This window comes from Xyrauchen texanus, chromosome 36 (genome assembly GCF_025860055.1).
Source record: "Xyrauchen texanus isolate HMW12.3.18 chromosome 36, RBS_HiC_50CHRs, whole genome shotgun sequence".
NCBI classification, from domain to species: Eukaryota; Metazoa; Chordata; class Actinopteri; order Cypriniformes; family Catostomidae; genus Xyrauchen; species Xyrauchen texanus.
This window is the reverse complement of record NC_068311.1, coordinates 36,955,923-36,977,218: the sequence shown is the minus strand read 5'-3', so window position 1 is coordinate 36,977,218 and position 21,296 is coordinate 36,955,923. Positions and strand designations below refer to the sequence as shown.

The following is a 21,296-nucleotide window of genomic DNA, read 5'->3' as shown; positions in this document are numbered from 1 at the left end:
TAGTGTTAAGACACTCTTCCATTAGCCTAAGGCATTCGATGCATATATTTGAGTACCATGCTATCAGAGTATACCATAATGTTTCATTTTCAAATGTATATACACAATCTGTCAAAGCATTAATATTTGTACAATTTCTTTATACAACAAAGTGTCATTTTATAATTTTAAATAAAATAAATTGTTTGGTAATTAAAATAATTATAATGCAGTAATCATAAGAAGGCCAACTAATATATGAAGGTCTTCATATTGTCCAAATATTCAGATCTGTTTATTCCAGGATATTGTAGACAATATCCTGAAAAAAATTTATGACAAATACACAGTAGTAAATAAGTTCCAATGCGTTGTGTCATTGTATCTGCTTTTGACTTATAGGTGCACTCAGTGATTCCTGAGAAACACTGTTGATATTCAAACACAACTGCCAAAACAAACACACCCCTCCCTTCAGTGTTCCTTTGGAAGCTCCTCCCACCAAATTCATGCACGTGAGAAAGTTTTACGCACACCAGGTCCAGACAATTACATTTCTCCTGCTACTAAATCTAACATCACAACAACAGCATATATGGGTTCTGTGAAACATTTTTCCCTCTCACTCTGCCCCCACCCCCCATCCTGTGCACGTGCAAGAACCACCCCTGTTGCTGACTGGCTGGGGTAGTGTTGCTTGGATCGGTCTGTTCCACTTCGTTTTTTCCCCATTTACACAGCCAGGGCTGTGTAAAAATACTAGAATTATTTTCAGCCCAACCACAGAGCGGACAGCTAGCATACTGTGAGGAGAATTTGACAAAAAAGTGTATTGGATTAGGATTACTGAGTGCACCTTTAAGTCTTCTAATTGCATTTGCATGCCTTTGGAAAAAATCATTTCCTGAATCAATTGGTTCAACTGACCCAAAGTTTCACCCCAACTATCAGCAATTGTAAACAAATGTATGCTACAGCCCATATGGTCGTCCTTTATTGCCGATGGATGACATAAGACTTTTGAGATTATGGAGAAACAAAATGCTCTAAGACCCTCAACATTCTTTTCATACGGATAAATTAACAAAGGAAAAAGTTTGGGATGCAGTTACCTTGGCTGTTTGTGCAGATAATAAGCTAAAACTTTTTTTGGAAGATTGTCCTTTTTGTGAGGAAAGTAGGCCTACTTAACACTTAAAGGTTTTGGCTGGTGTTTGAACAAAGAGATATCACTATGCAAAATTTGTATATAAATACTTATTTCTGACAATATTATACACGGATAAGCCAAAATATTATGACCACTCACAGGTGAAGCGAATAATGTTGATCATCTCCTAACAAGGTCACAAGTCAAGGTCTGGGTATATTAGATACAGTAAGTAAACAATAGTTATTGTAGTCAACATGTTGAATGCAAGAGAAATTTGACAAGGGCCAAATTGTTATGGCCAGTTAAGACTGGGTCAGTACATCTCTGAAATGACAAGGCTTGTGGGTTGCTCCTGGTCAACAGCGGTGAGTACCTACCGACAGTGGTCCAAGGAGGGACAAACCACAAACCGGCAACAGAGTGCTGGGCACCCAAGGCACATCGATTTATGAGAGCAATGAAGGCTGTCTTGTCTGGCCCGAACCAAGAGAAGTTCTACTGTGGCACAAGCCACAGAACATTTTAATGACGTTATGGGAGTAATATGTCACAACACACAGTGCATAGCCGCAGACGGTCAGAGTGCCCATGATGACCCCTGTCCACCGTCAAAAGCCCCTACAATGGGAATGTGAGCATTCGAAGAAGTTCGCCTGGTCCTTTTTTCTTTTCATCATGTTGTCAGCCGTGTATATGTGCACTGTTTACCTGGGAAAGAGATGGCACTAGGATGCACTGTGGGAAGATGACAAGCCGGTGGAGGGAGTGTGATGCTCTGGGCAATGTTCTGCTGGGAAACCCTGGGTCTGGCCATTCATATGGACGTTAATTTGACACGTGCCTCCTACAGTACCTAAACATTGTTGCAGACCAGGTACACACATTCATGGCAATGGCCTTCCCTGATCACAGTGGCCTCTTTCAGCAGGATAATGCGCCCTGCCATACTGCACACATTGTTTGGGAATGGTTTGAGGAACATGACAAAGAGTTCAAGGTGTTCCCCTTGCCTCCAAATTTCCCAGATCTCAATCCGATTGAGCATCTGTGAGATGTGCTGGACCAACAAGTCTGAGTCACAGCGACTCCACCTTGTAACTAACAGGACTTGAAGGATCTGCTGCTAATGTCTTGGTGACAGATACTACAGGACAACTTTAGGGATCTTGTAGAGTCATGATGTTTTGACGGCACTCAGAGGACCAACAGCAAATTAGGTAGGTGGTCATAATGTTTTTGCTCATAAGTGTAAAGCTGAATGGTTGAGCTAAGCCGAAGACTCACCATCATCTGTTGTGCAAAACAACATTCAGTGGCTCATTATCCTGTGCCTCTACATTCCACTGTATGATGATGTTTGAAATGAGCAGAGCTTATTGTGTTGGCTGTCATTACACAAAATTATTTTACAAGACCTCATTAGGTTACTCCAGCATCATGTAAATAAGATTTTATGACAATCAAGTTTGAAATACTTATTAATAGCTCATTCCCGAAGACCGTTTTATAACTTTCTTTTCTGTATGGTGTGCTGCAGTTTATGCAGTAGAAATGCTCCCGGTGAGAAAGCACAAGGGTTGCTTGTTGTCCTCTACGCACTGCTTTGGTGCTGCTTTGATGCTGCTTTTTAGCATACGATCTGAAACAGGCATCATAGAGGCACTACAAAATGATGTGGTTGCTTCATTCAGCATTTTCCATCACACATTTCACACTTTGCCACAAACAGGTGCAAAAAGGTGGTTTGTTGTAACAAGACACATTTTTTATAATGTGGTAGTACATGCAAATACTTTCACACTGGATATTTTTGGATTGGAAAACTCACTTACTACATACTGAATAGTGTGTAGTATACAAAGTATACTGCTTACTTCTTTTAAAAATAGTAAGTGAATTAGTAGGCTTTATTTTACAATAAACATTTCAAAGAATAGTGTGTTGCGTAGTTGTCATATGACCTTTGCATGTTTACTTCAGTGAGTGATGACCATGTCTAATTTGCAATTTAAATCCAAAAAATTTATTTTACATCTGGCAGTCCAATCAGAAAGAGATGTTCTCTTCACAAAATCACAAATGAAATTACGTCTGGTTTATTTGTCATACACGAAATGGAAAGGCAAAGTCAAGTGCATTTCATTTTCTCTGTTGTATACTGCATTTTGGCAACTCTCAAAGATATTCAGAATCGCAAACCTTGATTGTGCTTGAACAAGCTTATAAATGTAGTTGGTTAAGTAATGCAAAAGTTAAAATGTATGGCCTTACAAGCCATGTACTAGTTAATGTACAGTGCATTTCTACAATTAATGAATTTGAATTAATTTTACACTTCTAAAAATGTGCTACTATGGGATTAAACGTTAACTATTCTTTTGCATGTTACGGCATCCAGGCTAGGTGTCAGTAAGTCCAAGATGACTGCCATCTCAGCCAGCACAGTGCACTTAGAAAGATTTTAGCAGGCTCTTACTCGTCCCATCATAGGTCTACATTTAGCTCAGTCAATCTCCACTTTAAATTTACCTTTCACATTTTTCCTCTTGTGTTTTTGATTATTCACATTCTTCATGGTCAGGGAGAAGAATTTCTAGCAATAATTGACTTAAATATTGATCTGTTTCTCACACACACACCTATTATCTACAGTCAGGTCCATAAATATTGGGACATCGACACAATTCTAATCTTTTTGGCTCTATACACCACCACAATAGATTTTAAATGAAACGAACAAGATGTGCTTTAACTGCAGACTTTCAGCTTTAATTTGAGGTGTAGGAATTACAACAGTTTGTATATGTGCCTCCCACTTTTTAAGGGACCAAAAGTAATGGGACAATTGGCTGCTCAGCTGTTCCATGGCCAGGTGTGTGTTATTCCCTCATTATCCCATTTAAAAGGAGCAGATAAAAGGTCCAGAGTTCATTTCAAGTGTGCTATTTGCATTTGGAATCTGTTGTTGTCAACTCTCAATATGAGATCCAAAGAGCTCAAATCAAAACAAACCCATCAGAGAGATAGCAAAAACATTAGGTGTGGCCAAATCAACTGTTTGGAACATTCTTAAAAAGAAAGAACGCACCAGTGAGCTCAGCAACACCAAAAGACCAAGGAAAACAACTGTGGTGGATGACCGAAGAATTCTTTCCCTAGTGAAGAAAACACCCTTCACAACAGTTGGCCAGATCAAGAACACTCTCCAGGAGGTAGGTGTATGTGTGTCAAAGTCAACAATCAAGAGAAGACTTCACCAGAGTGAATACAGAGGGTTCACCACAAGATGTAAACCATTGGTGAGCCTCAAAAACTGGAAGGCCAGATTAGAGTTTGCCAAACAACATCTAAAAAAGCCTTCACAGTTCTGGAACAACATCCTATGGACAGATGAGACAAGGATCAACTTGTACCAGAGTGATGGGAAGAGAAGATTATGGAGAAGGAAAGGAACTGCTCATGATCGAAAGCATACCACTTCATCAGTGAAGCATGGTGGTGGTAGTGTCATGGCGTGGGCATGTATGGCTGCCAATGGAACTGGTTCTCTTGTATTTATTGATGATGTGACTGCTGACAAAAGCAGCAGGATGAATTCTGAAGTGTTTCGGGCAATATTATCTGCTCATATTCAGCATGTTGCTTCAGAACTCATTGGACGGCGCTTCACAGTACAGATGGACAATGACCAGAAGTATACTGCGAAAGCAACCAAAGAGTTTTTTAAGGGAAAGAAGTGGAATGTTATGCAATGGCCAAGTCAATCACCTGACCTGAATCCGATTGAGCATGCATTTCACTTGCTGAAGACAAAACTGAAGGGGAAATGCCCCAAGAACAAGCAGGAACTGAAGACAGTTGCAGTAGAGGCCTGGCAGAGCATCACCAGGGATGAAACCCAGCGTCTGGTGATGTCTAAGCGTTCCAGACTTCAGGCTGTAATTGACTGCAAAGGATTTGCAACCAAGTATTAAAAAGTGAAAGTTTGATTTATGATTGTTAATCTGTCCCATTAATTTTGGTCCCTTAAAAAGTGGGAGGCACATATACAAACTGTTGTAATTCCTACACCGTTCACCTGATTTGGATGTAAATACCCTCAAATTAAAGCTGAAAGTCTGCAGTTAAAGCACATCTTGTTCGTTTCATTTCAAATCAATTATGGTGGTGTATAGAGCCAAAAAGATTAGATTTGTGTCGATGTCCCAATATTTATGGACCTTACTGTAGCGAGTCATATGGATTACTTTTATGCTGCCTTTATGTGCTTTATGGAGTGTCAACATTTTGGCACCCCCTTCACTTGCATTGTGTGGACCTACAGAGCTTATCTTAATCTTAATTTCTGTTCTGCAGAAGAAAGAAAGTCATACACATCTGGGATGGCATGAGGGTTAGCTATACCTTTAATGCTACTGCTTTACACTGAAGATGTTTGTTTATCTTCTGTTTTTAACTTTAAGCCTGTGTTTTTCTCCCATCTCATACTACATATATTCTCATTACGGACATTCTTGGATTTAATCTAAACAAATTAGGATGGTGACCAAGCAGCCACATCTCGCTTACAAGCTCTTTGTTGGCAGTTGATCGCCGTGTGTTCGCGCTTTCTGATATCGCGCCATTTATTAGTGATCCTGGCCGCGAGAGCTGCAGGACATAGTGGTTTGTTTCATGATTCCCTCTTGTTTGGGCATTTTATCTTTTCATTTGCACTGTTGGATCACAATACTTTTGATACCATCACTCTGGACTATACTGTTGTTAATGTATGTAGTAAGTATATTGTGTTTGTTGTTAAATTGTTTTGTTTGTTTGTTTTGTTTACATGTACTTTTATGTTTGAGCATTGGCTGAAAGCACTATATAAAGTTAACATTTTAATGCTATTGTCATTATTACTGGAACTCACTCAGTTAATTGCATGACACAGGTGTCATGTGCTATCAACATGGTAGTGCCCCTGAGGGGGCGACACGCTCCATGTACAATTAAACGGCTTTTATTTCATTACTGATATGACTGTAGTCATCATCTTATGTGAATGAACATCATTTTCAACATATTTCTAAAAAAATTATATTCAGGTTTATGTGTAAAAAGTTTTTTATAATAATCAAATGCTTACTTAGTGTACCTTTGACATGCAAATACAGTATAATTATTTGCACATAGTTGGACTCACCTTCCAAGATGACCTGAACTAAATCTTGTGTGGACATTTTTCCATTTCGGGCAAAGCACTGATATGCCCCTCCATCACTTTTGGCCATTCCCTCCATCACTAGATTCTCGTTGTTGACGCCTGTGATGCGAACATTTATACCGGGATAAATCCTCTCGCCATTCCTGTACCAGGTGATGTCATAATCATCGGAGCCAGTCACGCTGCAGAACAGTGACACTTGGCTACCCATGCTGCCACGCACTTTGCGCGGGCTCACTACTGCTTTCAAAGGCTCTGGGGAAGAGGGAAAAAACACATATATACCATTAAATATAATAATTAGGATTAAACGCAAAAAAGGACTAGTCTTTATGCATACCATATTCTTAAATAGGACTGGGACTAAAAACACATTACAATGCAAATGGGAAAAATACAACTCACTTTTATTTATCCACTAATAGAGGGATTGTCAGCTGAGATATCCAATGTTCTTCTTTTATTATTCCATCAACACAAAAATGTGCAATTAAAGTGGTCCATGCATATTAAAAAAGACACAAACGTTTTGGTCCCACTGGACAAAAAACACAATCAACAGATGAGGGTTCTCATCCCAAACTTTGTTGTCTTTTATGCTAGAGCATGTCAGGGGAGGTACGAAGAGTGGTAAAATGTTTTATTAAATAATATATATATAGGTATTGACTTTAACTATTATATTATATTTAAAACTAGAAAATAAGTTATGATACGTTTGGCCGCCAGTACAACACGTAAGCTTCTGAATCTTTTTCAATCTAATAACACGATACGCAGCACCGTTGAGTGAATTGTGTTCTTTATTTTATTTTAAAAAGTGTACAGATATTCTCTCTAAACACGCACAGATCTGTGGGAGCCGGGAGCACAATTGATGGCACGGCCAAGACATACAGTCCACCAATCGTACATTTCAGATAAGGGGCGGGACATTTCCAGCATCTAATGCTGATGCACAAGCATCCCTGGAGTAACCATAATTTGTGCTGTAAATTTATTTCCCAGCTAAATGTAAATATATACATTTAAATTTAATGACAAATAACCTTGTGATTGTGTATTTATTGGATTTATATTATATCTAACTGTGACAGGGCAGAGGGCGGGGCCGGGTCGTGATTATACACACCTGGTCCCTTATCAGGCTAATTAAGCCTCCGAGAGGGATAAAGGCCGATTGCAGATGGTGGTGCGACGAGAGAGAGATCATTTACGGACATGTCCGTCATGTGTGTGTGTGTTTGTCTTCTGTTTAAGTTAATCATTAAAATATTGTTTATATCGCCAGGCCGGTTCTCGCCTCCTCCTTTCCGGTTATCGGCACCAGTGTAAAGGAGTTCAATGGAAAGGACGAGGCAAGAATAATCACGACCCAGACCCGCCCTCCACCCTGTCACACTAACAGAGCGTTTCGAACTCTTTTTTTTGTTGCTATCCACAGTTTTCCTGAGCAACCACTGGGCGGCACCATGATGATTCTAACTGCCAGATTTCTGTTTCTGGTCTTGAGATGAAATGTAAATCTAATTGAAACAAGCGTTCCAGATGGAGAACAACAACCATTTAAATGTTGTTTGAAGTAAAAATGAATTTCACGCTCAACTTGTGTTTATCCTGTAAATATACTGTAAGTATATATACATAATTCTTAAAGACATATAGAGAGTAGCATAAATATTTATAAAATAAAATGCCACAAAAGTGTAGAAGATGCCCCTGTAAAGGTTAACTTACGTTTGACCACGAGTCGTCCAACCACTTTGGCATTACCGAAGCTGTTCCACACCTCACACACATAACTTCCTCCGTCACTGGGTCGTGTGGCCTCGATGAGAAGGCCTGACACACTCTGGTGGTACCGGCTGTCTGACTCTATGGGGCTGTTGTCCCTCAGCCAGCGGTACCTGGGTGGCGGGTGACCAGATGCTTTACACGGGAGCTCCACCCGATGACCCACCATAACCTCTCTCTGCTCAAAGCCATCCAGAATCACTGGAGCAGAGTCCACAGGTTCTACAAAGCAAAGAACAGTATATAGTGGTAGGTATACAAAATGTATGTGCCAATACCAATATCCAATTATTTAGAATAACATTGGTCAATGCCGTTAGTTTGGTGGTTCTGCTTTTTTATACTTCCTTGTTTCAAATCATCAATAATTTCATCAACGCAATTTCAAAATAAACTAAATAATTTTTTACATTTACATATTTGGCAGATGCTTTTATCCAAAGCAACTTACAGAGCCCGTGTTATAGGCTAATTGTCCAACCTGTTTTTATTCCCCCTTTTGACAGGAAATAATCAGCCCTTATTATTGGCTGTTTTAAAATTTTTATTTAATTTAATTTGAATTGAGGTAGCAAACTGGATGTAGAAGTGCTATTAGAAATTAAGGGAGTAGAATAAAAATGGAACGTAATAAAAAAAAAACTTTTTTTATTACAACGTTTTAAAACGTTTTTAATATTTGATTTGAAAGGATGCAAATGTCATAGGAATCCACTTAAATACACATATACACTTCGTCTAAACAGGTAATAGTTTACATGATGTCAGATTTGGACCCTCCTATGAGAACAATACATTCTTTTGGGATTTGATTCTGTTTTGATTATTTACATGTAAATCAGAACCTACACTTCGATAAGTTGAAACATGAAGAAAATATGAGAATGTGACATAAATCGGAGGCAGATTGCTGCCATGTGAACAAAATATAAATAACATGACTTGAAAACCATGTCATGTCAGTAACAGCCAGTAGATGGCGGTAGCAACCTACTGTGTAGTCTGATGCTTGTTGTAACTTAATTTTATATTTTAAAACAAGATATGCATTTGGATATATATTTAGACATTATCAAACTATTATTTGTCAAAGTTTAGCATTTTAAAATGTATTTGAAGTGTCAGTTTTTGCAGTTGATGTAATTATACTTGCAATCAAACCTGACCATGGTGTTACACAGAGAAGACACAGAATTAGCATTTTTCTACCAATAATTTATTTCAAACATATAAATGTAATAACTCAAAATAAATGCATAATAATGTCAAGAAAATGAACATCAATAAACAGAAATGAACTGAAAAATTCAGAAAATTATATTAAAGTATAAAACAGAAGAATCAGAGTAAACATTTAGCAATTTCAAACTTTCTAAAATAAAAATATATTTAGCTAACGTTTGTGTGTGTGTGTGTGTGTGTGTTTAATTTTTTTTATGACCACTTAGACTTATCGAATCGAGCACGATTTTCTTTTTTTTCTTTTTTTTTGTTCAGATGGCAAATGGAGGAAAAATCAAAAGATGTTCCTATCTTGTACTGCTCAGAGAAAAGACTATTTATTTATTTTGGTAAATACCATAGAAGGGGTTAAGTCATGGCAACTTGACATTTTAGGTTCAATTTGTTTACTCACATTTAATAATATAATAAACATAATGAAAATAAAAAAAAAAACTGAATAAAAATATAAAACATTTTGAAATGCCATTTTAATTTTATGGACTATGGTGGAAGGACACCTCATTACCCGGAAAGCTCTAATTTAATATATTACACAATCTGAAAACTATAAGGTGGACCATTTCCAAATATTAGATCATTAATATAATATTAATTTTACTATTAGATCAATATTATGTCCAATTAGTAAAACAAATGTAATTCTACATCAGACAAGGAATAGGCTATATTTAAATACATCACTGAGTTGAATTTCTTTAAATTGCTGTTCTGTAAATTCCACTTCCTATTCCTATTTATTATTCTAATTTAACTTCCTGTGGGGCATTGCAAATTCAATTCAAATGAACTCATGAACTGAAAGAGAGGCCATTTTTACATTTGTAACTGCCCAACTGCACAGCACCCATAGATGCAAAATGTTTTATAAAAGCAAAAAGGCACTCTAGGCTATGCTAATATTGTGAATATGTTCACAGCTAAAGGGGTTGCAGGTACTTTTATGCATGTTGTGCCTAATGCTTAAATGATTTTTATGACCTAATTGGCTGGTGGGGACTTGACAGCAGCATAAAGGCCCCTCACCTGATAAAAGTAGTCGGGCACTGTTGCTCTGTCTGGTCTCCCCTGTGTATCGGTGCCGCGTGGTACAGCGATAAATATTCACTGCATCCTCAGACTGCACATCCAGAATATACAAGGCCCCCGTGGATGTAATAAGATATCTTGATCCTGAGAAAGAGACACAGAGATAGAGGCATATCTTAAAAACAATTATACTTCTTGCTAACCTTCTTGCTAAGGATTTACAATATTCTGTACTTGACTCTGTTCCATTAATAACAGATGCATGTAAAACATTTATTCCTTTCGTCAGGTAAGAGAAATCACACGTGACGTCTCTTTGAAGCAGGCACTGGCAGACCTGAGGGAGAGCAGTATTGAACTATTGGACGTGACTGGCTTGCAAGTGAGCCGATTGTTCAGTTCATCGCCCCGAGCTTCAAACAGAAAGAGTGCTATTGAGCGATATTTCTTGAATTTATATATATGTATTTATTTATTTAATGTTTGATATTCTATATATTTGTTTAAATATTTTTAAATATACAAACAGAGATGTTCTTCTGTTCTTTTCCATACAATGAAAGTGAATAGCGACCAGAACGCCATGAAAGTACCATAACAGAATTCCATACGGCTTGTGCACAATATTCCAACTCCTTCCAATATTTCTATATTTCCAGGTTTGGGCTTAAAATGTGATGGCTCCAGTCTGGTTTTGGGCTGAGTTCGAGTCAGTTTTCAAGTATAATTTCAGGTTTGGGTTTATAATTAATGAAAAACGCTGCACACAGAGAGAGAGTTAAGGGCTGTGCACTGTTTGGGTGCATTTTTCTATTCAAATACAAGCAAGACGGACGTCTTTGTCCACTGCACCACGTCTTTTTTCAGTGTCTCACGCAGGACCGCTGTGCCAAGTCTAAAATAACTTGTAAAGATTTTGTAAGAATTTGTAAAAACACTTCTTGTGACACTTGCATCTTGTTTCATTTTTTAGCTTTTTAGTGCAGGTGTCACAAAGACTTGATGTTTGGAAGTAGTTCAGGTTGTAAAGAGGACTTCATGTGAGTGCTAAACTGTTACACATGATTCCAGATTGTTCATCAAGCAGCAAAATTTCAATGCTTAATAAACAGTTAGCCTATGTTTTTCCCCTTGTACTCTGGGGTGCTGAGGTGCCGCCATGCCTTGTTAAAACTGTGTATGTTTACTTTTACTATATTTTTACGAATGTTGCCTACAATGCTTAAAGGTGCACTTATTAACTTTTGTCTTTGTGTCATCTTGGACTTAAACTGACTTGGTGTCACTTGAATGCAGCATAATTTAAAATCAATAGTCAATAATTTTCAGTTTCAGATGTCATTATAGAAATGCAGTATACACATTCAGTCATGATTACTTTAATCAATGAGTGAAAGTGTCCAATAACAGGACGGTTACTGAGATCAAGCGAGTAGTATTCTGCTGGTCATGTGATTCAAACATGGCCGCCCCCATGTGTGGACCCTCTCCATGTAGAATAAAACAGCTTATATAAGGTTACTGATATGACTTCAGTCTTCATTTTAATGTGAGTGCTCATGATGTCCTACATATATTACGAAATTACAATTCGTGTCTCTAGGAGTTAAACTTTTTTAATGAGGAAAAAATTACTGAGTGCACCTTTAGATGAAATACAATCTATTGAAGCAATTTTACTTTTACTATAAAATATAAAGAGTGAGCATTTCTCAGTTCGGGTTTAAAATTTGACGGTACTGGTCGGGCCTACTCAAGTCACATGGTCTCGGGTATGGGCCAGGTTTCAGCTTCATCTTAATGCCCGCACAGACCTCCAATTTTTGGAGCTTGACAGCCCCTGAACACCATTAACTTTTAGAAAGTAGATAGAAAAGAGCAGTGCCAACATTCTGCTAAACTTTTGTGTTTCAAGGAAGACTGCAAATAATACAGGTTTGGAATGAAATCAGAATTTGTATTCTTTTGGGTTTTTAAATGAAAGTATGGACACAAATGTATTAATGTTGATGCATACAAGAGAAGTGGATCTTGCGGTGCATATGGGTTGAGAAGAGAGACAGAAAAGAAGAAAGAGAGATTGAGATCAAGAGTCTAGAGCTATTGCAAGCATTGACCTAGTTAGAAATGAGAGTCCAGGATTTGATACCCTAGAGGGGGTTATAGCTTCTAGTTTACATGCAGTCATGAGACCTGCTACCAGCAATGCAAATAGAAAACTGGGAAAAAGCATCTGTGTGTTGTTGTTTTGAAAAGGATCAAATTTTGAAGAAAAAAAAAAATTAAAATCAAGCATGATTCTTAGATTAGCTGAGCTGTGCTGTGGAATTTGAGGATCATATAATTTCACAGTTATTTCAGGGTTTGTTCTCTAAGCTGGCCCTGCTTTACTATACTACTATACACTGAGAATATGCGTGATCAAAACATTTTGATCTGACATTTAAAATAGAATAAAATCTGTATTGCTACACGAGCATGTCTGGTAGAATTCAGTTCCACCTAATTGAATTTATATTTCACCTTTTGGATGTATTATCCGACTTCTACACAAGTACACACTCTTTCTTCGAAAACCTTACCTAAAATACTTCTGCTAAATAAAATAAAATAAAAAATCCATGTCCTTACCAATCATATGTGTAGGAAATTTCAAGGATTGCATCTGACATTTCATTCATTCACTTAATATATTATTACCATCTGACACCATCGGAGCACCATGGTAACCAGAGTACTTTTTTGTAAGGGTTTCAAATCATATGATTTATTTAATAAAATTTCCTTTCATGTCAGACCATTCAGGTGAAATGCAATAACAATGCACACAAATAGCCTATATTTGATTTATATATGAATGAATTTCACAGAACTTTACACACAATCAAATAAAACTAATATAAAATCATGCAGATTGTGTGTGGGCCGACTCATGTCTAGGCCTCCGCCAAGCTATTTGCTCCTAATTGTAGTCCGTCATATAGAAGAAAAAAGTCCATTCAATTCACATGTATCATTTCACATTAGAACTAAGAAAATACCATTAAAAAGATAAAGCAAGAGGCTTACAACTAGTCATTTGCAGCTACTAGCTAGTTGACTAGCTAACAACATATTTTACTCTGTCTTCTACTGACTCTACACGTGGGCAACAGAAGGCCGGACAACATGTTCCCAGCTAATCAATGTTAAATCCAGGATCCAGACTGCCTGTTCCTCAGGGGATGAGAGCACTAATCAGGCATGATTAAGGTCAGGGTTCCTGGTTAACTCTGGACTTGGGATTTCTCAACCCCCTCAGCACACCCTCCTGCCACCCGGCACATGCAAAAACATGCTGATAATATACAGTACAAGAGGTATATTTTAGCAATTGTGACATTATTTTCATGTATATTCCTCCATTCTCATTATTCTCATTATTTATAATTGAATGAAAAATAGAATATTTAAATTGCAAATATTTATACATCATGGCAGTATTTGTTGTACTGCGTTTAATTCATGCTGATTTAAATAAAATTTATTACTGTACTGTAATTTTTTTATGATGTGAAATGTGACCTGAAAACATTTTGTGTTAGATTCGCCCAAATTACATGTTTAACAGCAAAATATCTATGGTAAAATATGGTAATAGGCCAGTAACAATGTATATTGTTAAAAATAAACACAGTTTTATGTAATGAAATGCTGTAGACAGTAGTTAACGCACATATTTCTCTGTCTCTTTCATCCTGTTTTTGTCTTTCATTCTTTTTGCTCTTTGCTCTGTCTCCTGCTCCCCTGTCCAATTCTTAGCATGAATAATTCATTTGCAGCGCAGCCCCAGTAGTGCACCAAGACACAACACAATAACCTTTTCCATTTCACAACCATCTCCAAGATTTGTCAGAAATGACATAGAAAAACACTCTAATTTACACTGTAAATTATCATGAAGTTGAACAGACTGATGAATTTCAGCTCCATATACATCTAACAAAGCTGTGTCTCTGCTGCATGACTCCACTGTTTGGGTTGCGTTTGTGCTCGTGTCATTCAACCAAAAAGGCAGCATCTCGTATTTCCTCGATAAATTATTTAATTTTGTTGCAAACCATGCAAAAAAATGACCAGCAACCACAAAAATGATTCATGTATATTTAAAAAAGGACGAATACATTGTGCATGATGTGCCATATGAAATAATCATGTGTCTCGAGTGAGACTGATACTGTATTCACTGTGCATGATTTATTGTGGACACTGGGATACGGTCAACATGAAAGCAAAATTGACCCTATTTACTTTCTTAATGCATGTTACTGGTCTTATTGTGCACAATTCTTCAATTTATTTTATTAAAAAAATGGAATATCTAACTGCTTGCAAGCTTAGCTGCAGTGTGTGGTATGCACAATCAATAAAATACATACATATTTCTTGAAAATTATAAGCAATGAAATGGCTAATAAATAAAATTTAGAAATTTGGAGCTGGACCTGTACAAGACCACACCAGAAAATGCATGTGTCTCAACTCGTGCCCCCACAATGCAAGTGTTCGAACTCAGCAGGGTACTTGAGTTAAGATGATGAGATGAATTCAGAGGCCCTTCGTCTCTGGACTGACAACAGGAGAAATATGTTGCATGCTGGGAAAGTGGGGGGAAATCAGGAGCACTGAAATTAATTTCAAATCAATTGGATTACTACATTTGTTGGCTAATACTTTAAATGTGTATATTAGATTCATTTCAGGCTACCGTAAATTTAAATGCTTTTTGCACCCAAAATTGTAAGATTCTGTCATTATTTTACTCTCCCTCGTGTGGAACATAAAAGTAGAATTTTTTACGCAGCTCTTTCCATATAAAAGACAAGTCATATTCCTGCTCACTTATGCTCCCATACAGTTCCTTGAGTGCCCGGTCTGTGTCGGCTTGTGGGGGGGATGTACACAGCTGTGATAATGACTGCTGTGAATTCCCTCGGTAGCCAGAATGGTCGACACAGAAGCATGAGGTATTCCAGATCAGGAGAGCAGAAAGACGTTCCTCTGATCACACCATGATTTGTTGATCATAAAACATACACCACCACCTCTGCTTTTACCTGAGAGGTCTTTTGCTCTGTCCGCTCGATGCATGGAGAAACCCGCGGGTTCGATGGCCGAGTCTGGAATCTCAGCAGACATTCAGGTTTCTGTAAGGCAGATAATGCAGCAGTCCCTCATCTCTCATTGGAAAGAGATCTGCGCTCTCAGCTCGCAGAGCTTGTTGTCCAGAGACTGAACATTTGCCAGTAGTATACTGGGTAGCGGGGGTCGATTTGCGCGACGTCTTACTCTGACGAGTACGCCGGCTCTTTTTCCCCTTTTCCTTCTGCGTTTCCACGGCCGGGCAGCCCAGACAAAGGGCTCCGCTGGCGTGTTTCTAAACAGCGGGTCGGCATTGACATTTTTCGGTGTGTAATTGCAGAACCAATGTCCAAAAGCGGTTGTTTGTTGTATACAATAAGGCAGACAACATCCAAGACAAAAAAACTAAAAATTGTAAACAAAACAAACAATAAACTGCAGTATTGTGTCGGAGCTCGCAACACAGCAGCCATACTCGGCGGCATCTTGAGTCCAAAACATTTTTTTTAAATAAAAAAATATATATAATTCTAGTATACGTCAAGTACATGGAATAAGTTCAGTCATGTTCCTTTCAATTTTATGCTTTCATGGGCTAATTAAAGGGAACGTTCACCCATATTTACCCTTATTTACTCACATTTATGTTGTTCAAAACCAATATGCTGATATTTTCTTTGTGGAATGCAGTAGAAATTAGAATCTTCAGACATCTACATGCAATGATATTTCAGAGAGACCATATCTGTGAAACTCCAAGAAAGAAAAGTATCATAAAAGTAAACCATGCAACTCTTGCCCTATATTCCAAGTAGGTATGGGAGAAATTGAACGATTCAGGTTCCAATTCTGATTCCTTAAAGTTTACTTCAACTATTCTTTAAGTAGTTTTCAGTAAGAAATATCTGGATATAAGGAATGCAATTCTTACCAAAATTTAAGATATTTTTATATTTGAACAGATTCTTGCCAAAGGTGTGTTTGGGAATTTGTTCAGGAATCACACTACACTGGTCGTGCTGTATGTTTTGCACTGCAGATTCAAAGGAACCGTCTCATACAGAAAGTGTCATTAATGCAGAAATCAGACTACACTGGTCACGCAGTTTGTTTCGCACTGTAGATTCCAAAGAACTGGCAAATAAGAGTAATTTGTTTGGCAATCGGGCGACAGTGGTCACACTATGTGTTTTTCTCTTCAGATTCAAAAGAACCAGCTTCTAAAAGTAATTTGTTCAGAAATTGGGCTACACTGGTCATGCAGTATAATTTGCACTGTTTGTTTTGTACTGCAAATTCAAAAGAACTGGCTAGTAAGAGCAATTTGTTTGGGAATTGAGCTACAATGGTCATGCTGTATGTTTTGCACTGCAAATTCGAAAAAACCTGCTTATAAGAGTCATTTGTTCAGGGTCACCAAACTTGCTCTCATCAAGCTTGACATCTTTCAAAATTACAGTCATTAGCTCCACCCAACAGGAAGTCTGCCATTTTGGATTAAATGTGCAGTTTTTTTTTTTTTATTGCAGACCCTGAACTTTTGAATACTCCTCCTAGGGAATTCATGTTACTGAAACCAAATGTTGGCAATATTATGCCAAGACAAGTGGTGTAGTGGGCTAAAGCACACAACTCCTAATCTGAAGGTTGCTGATTCGATCCTCATGGCCACCACCATTGTGTCCTTGAGCAAGGCACTTAACTCCAGGTTGCTCCAGGGGGATTGTCCCTGTAATAAGTGCACTGTAAGTTGCTTTGGAAAAAAGCGTCTGCCAAATGCATAAATGTAAAATGTTAAATAATGGCGAAAAATGGGAAACAGGAAGTGTCACATATCTTATGTGTGCAATGTGTGATTTAGATCAAAATTGAGATGTATGTTTAGTCTTGTAGGCCAATCACATGGATTTGACCACCTGGCAAAAGGACTCTTACAACAAAATTTAAAACAGTCCTCTCATATTTTCTCAAATTGCTTCAAAAGTGTTTCAAATAATGGCAAATGGCAAATGCATGTTTCCACCTTGCATTGTTTTCCAAAAGCCACCAGGTGGACATGGTCCAGTTGTGCTTGGGCACGTCACCGCTGCTTGCAGCTATATTTGTTTTTGTTTTTTTGTTGTTCTTTTTTTATTTTTGGAGACAAAAGCAATCAGACTTTTGAACACTTGATCTCTCATGATCAATAATCAGCACTGCACTTATTAATCTTATATCTCACACTGGACTGTCAAATATATTCTCCACAATACAACTACTGTATATATATTTTTTATATACTCTTTATTTTTTATTTTATTGTATGTGTATTCTATATTATGTGAAGTCTATATTGTGTGTATTGTTTACTATACATTGCATATTATTATTGTGTTGTGTAATTATGTGTACATTTGATATGTAAATTGTGTTATGTACATATGTTGTTTATTGTAATTGGTATATGTCTCGTCACTGTCATGACTGCTATGTTGCTCAGAACTGCACACAAGACTTTCACCTACTGTTGCAATTGTGTACATAGTAGCGTGACAATAAAGTGATTTGATTTGATTTGATTTTGAGCATGAAACAGAAAAGATAGACAGCTACAGTATGCTGTATTTACAACAGAGATAAAAAAAAAAAAGCTGTATTCACAGCTCTCATGATATTTTTATTGATGTTATTAGTGGAAGCGTGCAAGCTGAAGAGGAGTGCAAGAGCAATCATGACCCAATTACAACGCTTGCTCAACTAAAGCAATTAACACATTTATTTAAAATGAGTTCAATTAGTGAAGCGACTCCTCTCAAATGCGACGAGAGGATATTCTGCTGTGCTAAGCATTTAACGGAAGATAGCATAAGAAAGCATGCTCTGCTACACTGTGCAAATGCCTAATGCTGACTCAAGATTCATACATTCATTTTATAGTCAATATCGGACACATTCCTTTAATTAAATTTAAAACAAAGCTAAGTTCTTTTTTTTAAACTCTGGATTTTCAGTTCATTTTAAAAGCAATTTTAAAAAGTTTTAATAGCAAATGTTCACTGAACAATTTAGCTTGTTTGCATTTTTTATACTGTTGTTTAACAATAAAGTTGCAAGAAATTACTACTCATTTAGTCATTTTGACTTGTGTGATCAAACTACATTTCCCATCAATGAGAATGATCAAATACTTGGTTAAAGCATTAATTACACACCTAGTGCTCTTCATTTTTGTTGCACTAGTGCTAAAAAACATTTTTGCAAGGGTGAGTAATTTTCAATGTGGATTAACTATTCCATTATAGAAAAAATAACTAAAGTGGAAGTGAGACAAAAACTGAAGCAAACTAAGGATATGCCTGTATGTGTGAGACAGAGAGAGGCTATGAACAAATGGCACACATGGCTTCATTATACTGGAGCTTGTTAAACACTACCTGCAGCCTGAGGGCACGTCCATCTCACCTGACCAGCTGCTGTCTGTCTGAGAAGAGCTCAGTTATTTCCACGTCTGGCCACTATATAATATACCAATTTTTTATCTTAAGGTACATTATTTAAATATTTATATTACTGACAGCAGTGAGGTTCGGCAAGTCGTTTGGACTAAGCTCGTAGTGAAATAACACATTAAAAGACTCTTTACATGCAATACTTTACTACGAGAGTAGACAAACAAATTGCCGAACCTCATTGCTATTTTATTGCGAGGATAAAATAACACAAAGTATTTCTGTTACAGTGCTCTTTTTCTTACCATGCACAAGAAACCCTGAATTCAATACAAATTTGTAAATATTAAATAAAGAAAAGGCCATGAGGCTCTGCATTCTTTTATATAAGTATTAATGCTATGCATCATATGTTATGCTATATTTTCTTTACTTAATGTACATTACTCATGTGTATTTATATCACTGTAGCTTGTGTTATATTATCCAGGCATTAAAAAAAGAGAAGCTGGGTTCAGAAGTTTGTTTAGAATATACTCATTGTAAAACGCATGCATAAGTATAAAGACAAATTACACATTACCAGTGCAACAGCACTCTTTACTCATCTCACTTACAAAAAAAAAAAAAACAGACTATTTCCTCAAAAAGCAACAAAACATGGAAAGAACATTATAAAACATATAACTGCCTTAACTGCAATAAATATATCAGTCTAATGCATTGACAGCTAAATACTTAAAGACAGCGTCTCCTACTGTACTGTATAGAGATGAAATTGTTTTTCATTTTATCTGTTACGATCTTGGTGTGAATGGATCTTTCGCCGGCTGTTCATTCTTTAAATTTGTAACTAATTTGTTGTGAATAGGCCTTAAACTACCTATTTGGGGTACTAAACTACCTTTGGGTCTAGCTAAGCTAAGCTATATGCAAGATATGTGTTATGGTACATCATTTTGTTTCTCACATATAAGAACAGACATTGTTGCCAATTGGCACTTACAGTATTTCAACAAATTTAGTTTAAAATCTTTTTCCTAGGTATAAAAAAATAAATAAAAAAATGTCATAGTTAGCAAGACATGTTGGTAAGTGATTAGATTAATGTAGTAACTTAAACCTGCCCAAATCTTGTGAATGAGCTCACAGACACAGGGTCAGCTCTATTATAGAACCTGACATTTTTATTTTAAGAGGTTAGAGGGCATTTCAGGACATTCAGTCTATTTGTGCCAACATATTTTAGCTACATCTCATCTCAAGCCACTTCCACATGATTAGCATCCTCTCATCCTCAACTCGTGATAATTACCATGATCAAAAATATATTCTGACGAAGCCTTCTTTTATTAATAGAAACTGTGAAGTAAAATAAAGAAGAGATTTGAGTCATGGCATATAATCGTAGAGTGATGTTAAAGTGTGTGATGTGTGACATTAACTAAAGGTCATTTCCAGAATCACAAAACAGCTGGAGAATTTAACTTCCCTCTGGGCCTAAAACTTGTTAGCTCTGTTACAAAACCTATAGTGAGTACTAGCCTTGCTGCCTACTGCCTACACCGACACACAAACAGCTGAACACATCTGAAGCGATAAAGAGATGTGGTTCACTTACAGTTGATTCCAATAGAGTTTGGCATTAGCATGACAATACTTAATATGGCAGCTGAATGAAAATCCCACCTTTCATTTAAAACAGCCATTCACCTTTTTGTATTTGTTTACTCTAAAATACAGATATTCATTAGCTGGACCAGTCTGAAAAAGCTGTAGCTTATAAACCTTTAAAGACAACCCTTAAGACAAACCAAGGTTGTTAATAGATAAAATATGCTATTGCTGAGGCCATCAGTTCACGTTATATTAAAGTGTGTTTCATAGTAGAATTCCTGGTAAATAACTTTATATACAGTGCATCTGGAAAGTATTCACAGCCCTTCACTTTTTCCACATTATGTTGTGTTACAGCCTTATTCCAAAATGGATTAAATTCATTATTTTCCTCAAAATTGTACAAACAATAACCCATAATGACAACGTGAAAGAAGTTTGTTTGAAATCTTTGCAAATTTATAAAAAATAAAAAAAATGAAAAAAATCAGATTTACTGTATATATATCTGAATATTATGCAAAAAACTAAACAAAATTATATTAATTTCATACTTATAATCAACAATATTAAATCAATAGTTTTATATATTTCCATAATTTATCATTTATTTACATCATGCGTAATAGTTAATTGGATTGAAGTTCATTCCCTTGTTACTTGCTTGTTTACTTGGTTAATTTTTTTGTCTGATTTAAAAATATCACTTCAAATCAAAGTTTTAAAT

The 21,296-nt window shown here is 36.7% G+C and overlaps 1 protein-coding gene across 1 annotated transcript in view; it reads right to left on the bottom strand.

Annotated features, from left to right (window-relative positions):
- The window catches only part of LOC127629870 (cell adhesion molecule DSCAM-like), a 243,521-nt gene that overhangs the window by 99,854 nt on the left and 122,371 nt on the right, over nucleotides 1–21,296 (bottom strand). The window contains exons 4-6 of the mRNA XM_052107151.1: nucleotides 10,401–10,547; nucleotides 8,076–8,354; nucleotides 6,318–6,593 (exon numbers count right to left, since the gene is read on the bottom strand). Coding sequence (XP_051963111.1) covers nucleotides 6,318–6,593; nucleotides 8,076–8,354; nucleotides 10,401–10,547 — 702 coding nt within the window. The remainder of the gene's footprint in view (nucleotides 1–6,317; nucleotides 6,594–8,075; nucleotides 8,355–10,400; nucleotides 10,548–21,296) is intronic.